Source organism: Drosophila mojavensis, unplaced genomic scaffold (genome assembly GCF_018153725.1).
Source record: "Drosophila mojavensis isolate 15081-1352.22 unplaced genomic scaffold, ASM1815372v1 contig_19, whole genome shotgun sequence".
Taxonomy (NCBI): Eukaryota; Metazoa; Arthropoda; class Insecta; order Diptera; family Drosophilidae; genus Drosophila; species Drosophila mojavensis.
In genome coordinates, this window is record NW_025318726.1 from 1,589,917 (window position 1) to 1,601,551 (window position 11,635).

General features: G+C 41.9%; 1 protein-coding gene across 9 annotated transcripts in view; it reads left to right on the plus strand.

The window, feature by feature from the left end:
• The window catches only part of LOC6572437 (serine/threonine-protein kinase par-1), a 25,479-nt gene continuing 13,844 nt past the window's right edge, over positions 1–11,635 (plus strand). For 2 of the 9 annotated variants that reach the window (XM_015166414.3, XM_015166409.3), the window contains exons 1-6: positions 1–408; positions 7,694–7,968; positions 8,030–8,229; positions 8,291–8,508; positions 9,227–9,836; positions 10,194–11,357. In XM_015166414.3, coding sequence (XP_015021900.1) covers positions 7,766–7,968; positions 8,030–8,229; positions 8,291–8,508; positions 9,227–9,836; positions 10,194–11,357 — 2,395 coding nt within the window. In that variant the 5' untranslated portion in view covers positions 1–408; positions 7,694–7,765. The remainder of the gene's footprint in view (positions 409–7,693; positions 7,969–8,029; positions 8,230–8,290; positions 8,509–9,226; positions 9,837–10,193; positions 11,358–11,635) is intronic. The other 7 variants (XM_015166410.3, XM_044007815.1, XM_044007818.1 and 4 more) reach the window with 4 other exon arrangements.

The window sequence follows — 11,635 nt, forward strand, 5'->3', positions numbered from 1 at the left end:
GTCGACCGGATAGAGCAACGCGAACAAGGTGGCAAATCGACAACGGCGACCCAAAGACCAGTGCGCGAAATATATACAAATATATAATATACATATATATATGTACATGTATATGTATATCTAATGAGATACATATACTATTCGGAATATAGCCCATAGTATATATAGGCGCATACACATAAGTCTTATACTATATATGGAGAAATATTTAAGTGAAGAATTATCTGAAATGTTTGACGAAAAAGAGAAATGTGAAAATTGACGTTGTGCGATTCGTATTCATATCTGTGGGTAATCGTGTGCGTGAGTGTGTGTGTGTGTAGGTGTGTTGGTCATGAAAATTGCAGGCAACATCATAAAACCTACAGCGAGAAAAGAAATCAAACTGCAAAGAAATACACCTTCGAGGTAAATATTTACATACATATGAAAAGTGCATAGCGTATCTGATTATGAATGTATGTGTGTATGTACGTGTATATATAATGAAGTTCGCAGACAACAGGGATCTTCATCTATGTGCCGTATTTATGAGTGTTGGTGTGTTGGTGTGTTTGTGTGTATCTATGTACCGTGGCATTATCCCGAGCATCATCTCCCCAGCCTGATTCTTCGAGAGATGAGCGAAGTTGCTTCCTCGTTCGTGTGCTATTCAGTTGGGTTTGTTTTTGTCGCTGGCGCTTTTACTTTTCGTAGCTGGTCGGGTCTGCTGCTCGAATAAAAATTCCTCTTGCGTGTTAGCTGAAAGTTATTTTTAAAAATTTCTTTTAATTTTTTCTCATTTACGAGATACGAGATTTTAAATACAGACGACGTCGCTGTCGATGGTCTTCTACACAAATACTGCACACACACACACACACACACACACACACACACACACACACACACACACACACACACACACACTCACATGCACACACACATTTTTCTGCCTCTGGCTGCATTGAAACTAACATTTCCGTATCTTGTTTAGAAAATGTGCAAATTACCAAAAATCTGTAACGATTCAAGTTGAGAATTTGTGCAAGATAGATTGAGTAAACGAAAAGGCAAACTGTCTGATCAGTCGATATTTCTTTGTTCAATTTAAATAAGCATATATCGTCTTTGTTCACATTATGTATACGCAATGCTCGTCCTCAAAATCCGTAGAAAATGCTGAATTTTACAATCGATTTGCTCTGTTCGCTGCTAAACCATCCAGGCCTCATTATAAATTATTCAATAATAGTTGAGCTCAATGAATATAACAATGTTTGAGGATAATTTCTGAATATTAACTTTCTTCTTGAGCCCATTTCCTGTGCCCAACATCAGATTAATCTTGAACTAATTGGATGCGTTGCATTGTTTGTCCTCTATACATATACATTATAAAGTGCCTTTTAGCCGTTGCTGACAGTGCAGGCAATGCTGAAACCTCCGCTGCTGTTCAAACATTCTCAAAATGGCAATTAGGCCCAACATTTATTTGTCAACCGACTGCCAAATGCAATATCCGTGGACAGCAAGACGAATAACAACTGCAGCGAGAGCAACAGCAAAAACAACAACAAATGCAATAACAACAATAATGGCAATGGCAACAATGTCACAACTCAAGTGTCAAACAAAAGGCGACGATGGCAATGGCATAGACAGCTACGGCTACATCTACGGCGACGTCTACGTCTACGTCTATGTCTACGGCTGCGGCTACAAAAACAATGAAATAGAGAGCGGGGTGGAGGCATAGTAGAGACGTGGAGAGTGCATTCAATTCTCAGCAAGGGCGACCAACTATTATAGCCAAATTCAAACACACAATGCGATTATTATCCAACACCGCAACTGCTCCCGCCCCATATGCCAGGCAGCCAGCCAGCCAGCCAGCCTCATTTGCAACTTCTCAGTAAACAGCTCATAACTGAAGTGGAAATCCAGCGCGAAACTATAAAACGCACACATTAAAAATTCAAATTGCAAACAACAACAAAAGCACGAAAAACATCAAACAGAAACAAGCAACTGCACTTAATTGAATCGATGGCAAACTGCAAGATATCCTATATATTGAATGAGTATTTAGATATATAGATAGATGTATAGAGTTCTTTAGTTCTATATATATACGCAAATAATATATATTCTCTTTATTTCTATAGATTGTAGGTCGAAACTATTTGTAATATTCTTCAAGTTTATTGTGATTTGGAAGAAATCAGATGGCTTACTACATAATATTCTCTCATGATTTAGTTAAGTTTAGAAAAGTGGGGTTTCTCCTCAAATTGAGTAAGACATATCTGATGTCTAAAGTATCAGTTTCTTACGAATCCGTAAAACTCAGTAGATATTTAGAGCTATATGTGTTCTTTGATGAGGTCTAAAATATTTACTTGCATTTTCTTTTCATGTGCCCGAAATCAAATGAGAGAGGTAAAACCGCTCACTCTTGGTTTCAATTGAACAATCCCTTATTATTTGCCTTCATGCAATAAGCGAAAGTAGGAAGAGCTACATAGGGACGCTCCCATTCTCACAAATCCAAGTCTACATGTCCAATTAAGAATATTCATAATATATAAAATACATTCAAATGATTAACATTATGTATATGAATATGTATATGTATATTTCTTGACTTCAATAATAATTCAATTAATTTTTTTACTTTCTAGTATAATATTAATATTAGAATATGATAATGGGACATCGGAATCGAGTCTCCAAATTAGAGCGCTAGCTTTTTAAATGCCAAAAAGCTAGCTGTTAGCATAGCTAAAGTGTGTGGAAATATCCCTGCAGCATATAATATCGTTGCCGAACACTGTCAAGTACTCACATGTAACAAAAATATATTACGGTCACACTTTTAAGCCTTTTGGTTTCTGAGTTTCTACTTGACGTGCTGCCGAAAAGAGCTAAGTAATATAAATATATATTTCACTAAATATTATATATTATACAGAAATTGTTGATTATTTATAATACTTAAGTCTATAGTGCTTTCAACAAAGTGAAAATCTAATTGGTTTTAAGTTTTGAAATCAACATCAGTGAAATTAAATATCAAGGTTTCTTTTCTACATCTGTCCCGAATGCAATTAAAAAGTATAACAATAGGGTATATTTTAGCCTTTTACAGGGTATACAAATGCCGACAAGAGCAATATAGTGCACTTAAAATGAAAATTTCGCTCATAGCAGTTTTTTTGCACCGGCATAAAGAGCGGAGCGTAAAATTCTTGTTTTCCGAACACACCAACACCAATATAAGCACACACACACGCACACATAGAGGCGGATGATGGCGCTGTTGTTGTTGCTGTTTCACTCAGGGCTAGAAAAACTTTTTTCAGCATATAGCAGCCGCTTATTTCACGTCAATTGTGGGTGTATGTGTGTGCTGCTGTGTGTTTGTGTGTGTTGGTGTGCCAACTTTAGTGCAAGGAAAGGAAATGCTTGACATATCTTGCCCGTTCTGCTTCCTCTTTTCGCAATTTTATTTGTTTTTGGTCTTTTCACTTGTTTTTCTTTTTAGCCAGTGGGCAAGCATATTTTCTATTTTATTTTATTATTTTCTTTTGTGCACAACATTTTATTAATATACCTCATATTTATATACATATAGTATATACATTCTTCTTTTCTTTTTGTTCACTTTAATTCCGTTAGGCATCAGAGTTTTTCTTGAGGTATTTTTAATTCAGTTCCAGACAAATCCTTTGCTTCTGCCTTCATCCAAGTGAAAATAGAAATTTTCAGCGTGTTTTGCAGCGCGCATGGACAGTGCCAAAATAATAATAACAATAAATTGCTTGATTTATTTAACACAATTAATGTCTATGTTTATTTGGTTTATTATGCGTACAATGAACGTTCAGTCGAGGCCAAGATATTTTGACTTATTGACATATAAAATTGCCAGTTGTTTGGTTTAATTGTCGCAAGAGACATTTCATTTATTAATCGAAAAAAAGTGACTGTATGTATTTGCATATATACATATGCTTATATATATATGAGAGTGATTCCAAAATGTGTTTATATATTGTAAATGATTTCACCAGGCGCGAGTAGACCTTTCTGCAGTTGCCGACGCTGATATACCCTGTTTCTGTTTCTGTGAAAACTTCGTTTAGCTAATGCTAATCACTTTCATTTATTGATTAGCTCTGGTCATAATTTGGCAATTTAAATTTAAATTGCCCAGTCAAAGTCGAGCAATTTGTGAAGGATTCGTTTCATATTGATAACTCGATTCGTTCATGCATACATAAACACAAATAAATAATTCGTCAGAGCTTCAATTCAATTATATGATGGAATTGATTTATCTGCGCAGACCAACGACAGCGACCACAAAGTTTTCAACGACGGCTTATGGTCCTTGATTAATTTATGCGATTACATATAAATATATATATGTACATATGGGGAAATTTGTCGCTTGGATTGATGTGCTCATCAGCGCAAAAAGGAAATGTCTGTGGTTTTATCTCTGTATCTGCATGTGGCATGGCCAATTGAGTGGGTGGGGCATTGAGCAGAGGCAAAAGAACAGAGTATAAGGAATTTTGTATACTAGCTCGACAAAAAAGTAAATGTTGCGCTTCACTTGACCCAGATATAACATTTCATTTGCATATTTATTTGGACGCCTGTAATAATTCGTATTGTCATAGTTCTTGTTGTTGTTGCTGGCGTTCCTGCTCCTGCTGTGAGACAGGCATACCGGCAGCGTCGTCCAAAAAAAGAAAACAAGGAAAATATTTTCCCTTGACGTAAACGACAACGATGCAAGAAATTCCAAACTGACGGAAAAGCAAGCGCAGATATTTAAGCAACTTTGCGAAGAGATGAGATGAGGCTGAGGCTCGGGCTGGGGCTGCTTGCTCGTGTTTATCTCTGGCTGGCTGGCTGTCTGTCAGTCAGTCCAACCGTCCATCCATCCGTCCGGCCTCTTGTCGGTGCGCCCGCTGCTTGGCACGTAGTTAGTTGTTACGCTATCTGCTCAATGACATGTGCTGAGTTCTGTGTGCCAAAAAATAAAAGGCGAAGCTGCAGCAGTGCAGCAGCAGCAGCAGCACACTGGACGCCGCTGCATTGTTATTGTATCTTGCAGATACACAAATTGAATTGCCTGAAGTGAAAATGAACGAACCGAGTTCAGCGCACTTTAAAAACTGTTCGTTGCACCGCACAACCGCTTAAAGAGCCCCAGATGACCGAAGATAGATGGACGTTAATACAATTGCGTGCCAAGATTAATTTATTTATTCCCGTCGAGCACGCGCCCCCAACGCATTTGTAATGCATGTGCCACTATCTCAAAGATAAACCCCGTATTATACGCTATATCAGTGCATTTGTGCGCGCATATATGTGTATGTGTGTGTGTGTGTGTGTGTGTGTGCGAGTGTGCCTCGTGCCTCGTGCCAGGCAATGCACATGGCTTCTGAGGGAACTGCAAAGTGTTTCGGATGTCTTTACGACTGCCTGGCGTGCCCCTTGTTTGTACGGCTTATGCTTACTGAGTTATGCTTCACTGTACGGTTTGTTGCTGTTGTTTCTTATAAACAAAGGGGGTATAATTGATTTGTGCAAGCGCATGTGACATACTTAGGAAGATTACTCCAATCGCATTTAGCAAAAGGCTTTTAATTTGTCGCTCTACAATTTGCCTTTGATATTGATAAAAAGTGATATGTTAAGCTGCAAATAAATTGCTTTTATTTACTTTATTTTATTGATTTATATTAAATTAAATGGAAATGTTTGTGTGTCCTCGTTTTTTCTGCTATGATAAGCTTCACTTTTGCTATGCATACCTTTTGAAGTAGAGAAATATTTTAATGCATAACAAATCTGTACAAGAAATATATATCATATAAGAGGCCACAGCTAGGGTAGTTCCTAGTCGAAGAGACTAACGGTGCTCAGCAGACTAACGAGTTTATTATTTCTGTGTTTTGTATTCGTTTGCTGTGGTTACACTCTAATTTAGTGGGCATCAAATGCACATTTATAATTGGAGCACTGCCAACGAGCGTGCATGTCGATCGCTTGCTGGCACTGCCACTGTGGCTCAAGTCATAACTGTCACAGTCAAGCGTTTGGATTCACAGCGCAAATGCCGCTGCATTCATATATATCCGTGGCGTATCTCAGTGCTTGTATCTAATAGCTGCGCTCATGCACAATGCTCTGATAGATAAGTTAGCTGAAATCTGTGACAACAGACAATAGGGGCAATCAGGGCGATACCGATTCTGGCGTCCACTGCAAGCCAGACACTTGACTTGGACTCTGACATGCCACGGCCACGCCCCCTCGCTCCTAGACTGCCTCATGACAGAGGACAAAGGCCAGACAAACTGGCACGCAGCATAGTCTAGTGAATGTGGGCGTTGCTCTTCTGGGCAAGACACTAAAGCTGTATAAATGTTCCTTAAGCGATGCTCTGACTTTCGGGGTGTCGCTCGTTAAGCCAACGCTTATCTGGAGCGTAATCTTATCCGAATGGCGCTAATGTCCTCAAGTGACATTTCCATGTTACCGAAATCAAGCCCGTAACTTTATTTACATCTCGCAGCTATTTGTTTGAAACTTGGCCTCAAGCGAATATTAAATTCATAATTTAAATTTGTATTTACCCAAAGCTAGGCAATTTGCAAAGCATTTAACTAAGACCACGCCGTAGATGTGCAACGTAGATTAGCAACGAAATTCTAATAGGCTGGAAATTAAAGTATAAGAGTCGAAATACGAGATCGGAGGCTAAAGGTCCACTCGAATGAAAATAATGGTTGAATTTATAAACTACAATAAACAGTAAACAAATGCGCATGAAAATTAATCTAATTAGTTATATATATATCATACAATAATAAACACATTTAAATAAAACTTTATCTTTAAGTTTTAGGTTTTTCATAATGTTATGAATATTAAAAATTCTGACTTTTTTTTGTAAATGTTAAACTTTAACTCAAATTGAAAGCGCAAAGGTCTCTCAAGGCCTCAGCAAACAGGAATTTCGGCAATCTATTAGGTTTTACTATATATGTATGAACATTACAACACGTTTAATTAACTGAAATTTAATAGGCAACAGTAAAACTTGTCTGATACTTTTTTCAACTCGAAAACTAAATTATGTGCATAAAGTTTCTGCTATATTTTCCCTAAGCCTTAATTATATTGTAGATATTTTATATTGTAACTGTATAGTCATAGTATCACATTCTCTAGCCAATTTTCAATTGTTCTCCCCTAGCCTTTTAATATGTGGGATTTAATTTTTCAGACTACAATTCATATATATTAAACCTGATTGGCATAATCCCTAATACTTGAACTTTAAGCATATAAGAAATGTGCTTGGTGGCTCGGCGCATTTTGTTGCCTGCTGTGAGCATAATTACGAACTATGTAGGTCGAGTGTGGGTTTTGAGCGGCCCTGAAAAGCTTTGCATGGCTGCAGAGTCACTGCACTAGTTTCATCTTGGGCTGGGTCGTCAGCATTTCAATGAGTGGCTGTCGCGCATCGTGGATTATTAATTGATTGCCCATTTGATTGAACGTTTGATGGATGAGTGTCATGGTCTGCATGTGTGTGTGTGTGTGTGTGTGTGTGTGCATATTTGCTCTTGGTGCTAGTGAACTATTTACTAACGTGCATCCTTTCCCTGTATCCTCTTTGCAGTAATTGGCCTCGACAACAGACACAGCAACATTCACAGACACAGGCACCACCACCACAACCACAGTCATAGCCATGGTGATAAGCAAACCCGACTCGACGCCCAATGGGACGGCGGCGAGCGCTGCTGATGCCGCCGCGGCTGGCCTGGATGCGGGCGCAAACAGCATGGCACATCGGTCGGGCATACCACAGGATCAAATAGACAATATTATGAGCGGCATCGCTCATACGGGGAATGTCAAAATGAACAATCATCGCAAAAAACTGCGACAAAGGTAAGTTCCGTGGTCGTTCCCAATTCGTATTGCTCTCGAGTAACTCTCGCCTTGCTTGCAGATTTGATATTATTAAGAAATTAGGTCAAGGCACTTACGGCAAGGTACAGCTCGGTATTAATAAGGAAACGGGCCAGGAGGTGGCAATTAAAACCATAAAGAAATGCAAAATTGAAGCCGAGGCGGACCTGGTGCGCATTCGACGGGAGGTGCAAATCATGAGCTCAGTGCAGCATCCCAACATAATACACATCTACGAAGGTACGCGCTCGTCTGCCCCAAGTGAATTGCTCAAGCTCATTCTGTAATTACTCTCTTGCAGTATTCGAGAACCGCGAGAAAATGGTGCTAGTCATGGAGTTTGCCGCTGGCGGTGAGCTATACGACTACCTGTCCGAACGCAAGGTGCTCAGCGAGGAGGAGGCGCGCCGCATCTTCCGTCAGGTGGCTACGGCCGTATACTATTGTCACAAACATAAAATTTGCCATCGCGATTTAAAGCTGGAAAATATATTGCTCGACGAGCATGGCAATGCGAAGGTAGAGTACAAATCTTTTAACCATATTATGTTATTATGTTAGAGCATAGACTGTACGATTCAAATGTCCTCAGATTTAAAGAAATTTGAAAACAAATTTCTCGACGAGCATGGTAATTCGAAGATAGAGTAAAAATCTTTAAACTATATTATATTAGAGCATAGGTTGTAAGATTCAAATGTCCTAAGATTTAAAGAAATTTTCGAACTTTATTCCTCATTAAGAATACAGAAATTCATCAAATTTTAGATATTTAGATTTAGATTTTACTTGGTAATTATGTAAAAAAAAAAAACTTTATTAGGAATATAGTTGTGAAGTAATAATAGATTTAGATATTTCAAGTTTTAACTATCATTATACAGTTACTATCATTATACAGATTATTTATAAAATAGAGTGATAGTTGTAAATGAACAATGAATTGATAATAATGATTTCAAAGCTCTAATTAGATATACATTAGATTTATTTCTGTAGACATTATGAGATGTGATTGATCATTTTCTCACTCTGTCGCTCTCTCTGTCTCCCTTCCTATTTCTTTATTTCTTTCCTTCTGTCGTTCTCTCTCTCTTTGTTTCTATCTATCTATCTACCTTTATCTACCTCACTATTTCCCTCCCTCTCGCTCTCTCTACAATGCTTCCTCTCACTCTCTTACTCAATCGCTTACTGACGCTCTCTCTCTCTCTCTCTCTCTTGAATTCTTCAACAGATTGCCGATTTTGGTCTGTCTAATGTCTTTGACGATCAGCGCCTGCTGGGCACCTTCTGCGGCTCACCGCTGTATGCCTCGCCAGAAATCGTGGAGGGCACACCATACCAGGGACCGGAGGTGGACTGCTGGTCCCTGGGCGTACTGCTCTATACTCTAGTCTACGGCTCCATGCCATTTGATGGCTCAAATTTTAAGAAGCTAGTGAAACAGATCAGCCAGGGCGACTACTATGAGCCGCGACAGCCTGTGCGTGCATCCACGCTCATACGGGACATGCTGACGGTTAGTCCGCAGAAGCGAGCCACCATCGAGCAGATATGCTCGCATTGGTGGGTGAACGAGAACGACAATGTGTCATGTCTGGATTTGGCCGAGGATTTGGCGAATCAGACGCCAGTGCGTCTCGACGTTCTGCTATCGCTGACTCCGGCTGCCATCACAGCGGATCAATTGGTTGTGCCATCGGCGGAGAGCTCAGCGGCCGCAGCAGCCGCCGCCAAAGCAGCCGGGAATGAGCGCGTTCAACGCTCGCATTCAGTGGGCTCCATACGTGATATGGGGGCGCCCAGCACGGAGGCAGAGCGTCGCATCCTGGACATGGTTGCTGGTGAGTTGATGCACATCGAATGTGAAATACGTGTCATGCTTGTAAAGACCATAAGAAGACCCTAGAGCTCCTCCGCACACAATTTTGTATATATATATTGTAAAGTGCTGTGAACTAACTTGGCATACACAACAATGTGTCCTGCCCACCACCCAACTAACTGCTGCTCATGCGGTCTACCTGCTCCCACTCCTTGGCCCGCCTAACGATCGAAACGGATCACACACTCAAGTGCACTAAACAACTTGAAATCAAATCATTTAACCACTCTCATTAAACCACGCCTCCCTTTCACTCTCTCTCTCTCTCTCTCTCTCTCTCTCTCTTTCGATCTCTCCTCTTTCCACGCTTTCCTAGCTGGCGGCGAGGCTGCCCTCATGCCATCACCCACACGCACCATCACACCCGCCCAGAGTCCGGTGCAGGCCAAGCGCAAGCTGCAGCCGACGGTGTCTACGGAGAACGCCGCTGGCACCACGGCCAAGAAGAAGGAGAAGCCGGCCAACAGTTCGTTCGTCATCAGCGAAGCAACAGTGCCATCGCTCGCACCACCAACACCCATAGCACCGCTCGCACAAGCCACCACCACACCCTTGACGGCGACCCAGCCCATGGAGACTGAGAGCGTTGCGCCCGCTGACGAGCAGCCAGCGTCGAACTCGGCGCCCGGCTACTCCCCGCAGGACATGCAGAAGGTTGGCAATCTGTGCGAGCAGCTCATTGGAGAGCCCGCTGCGCCACCCGCCAATGGTGTGCCGCGACAGCCAACACGTGCCAAACTGGATGCTGTAGTGGAAGCACCCGAGGAGAAGGACGCCACCAAAGTGATTAAGAAGTTTGTGAACAAACACAAGACCGCCGACTTGGTGAATGCCATCAATGAGAGTGCCAGCGGCAAGGCCACGCCCAGCGGCACTGCTGCTCCACAAACACAGCCGCCAGCCGCGCCATTCGTGCGCAAGTGCAGCCTGCAGGATGAGTCCACACTCAACAAGTTCAATGCGGAGCGTCGCAAGTCGCGCATTCTGGAAACAGCGGAAAAGTTTCTGCCGCCACCGACGACTGTGGCGCCGGAAAAGCCCAAGAAGCTGAGCATACCCGGCGTGAGTGTGGGCAGCTTCAAAAAGGAGTTCGAGCGCAAGGCCACAAATCCGACGCCAATGACTGGGCCCACGCCTGGCGAGCGTCGCGCCCAGGAGCAGGTGGCCGCCGCTGCGGCTGCGGCTCAAGAGGCCGAGGCGCAGGAGGCCTTGGGCACACCACCAGCTTCGCCGGTGGTGAGTGGCGCTCTGGAGGGCAGCGACTCCAAGAACTCGGTGGCCTCCATATCGCTGGAAGAGGCGCGTCGCTCCATGGAGAACTCGATTGCGCTGCTGCGACAGGCGCAGAACGAGTCCAACAAGGAACTGGATCAGCTCTGCGCCCAAACCGAGACCATCGGCGTCAGCGAGTCGACACCCGAGGAGCGCGAGCGTAAGTTGAAGAATGCGCGCGCCATAATCGGAAACGCCATACAGCCAGGTGAGTGGCCAATGGAACTGCATGCCCACATACGATACTATCTAATAATGATAATTTAAGCTAAGCCCGCAGCGCTTTCGAGTTGACTACCAGCACTTCTATCTATCTATATACATATATCTATTACCAAGCAATAGCATCTGGCACAAGTCTAGCGGCGAGGCAGTTAAGTTAAAGGAATATAGGATTCAGAAATGTAGCAGATCAATGCGAACGATACTTCGATAAATATATTCTATTATTACTATTATTACTATTGGATTCCACTTTGTAAACGT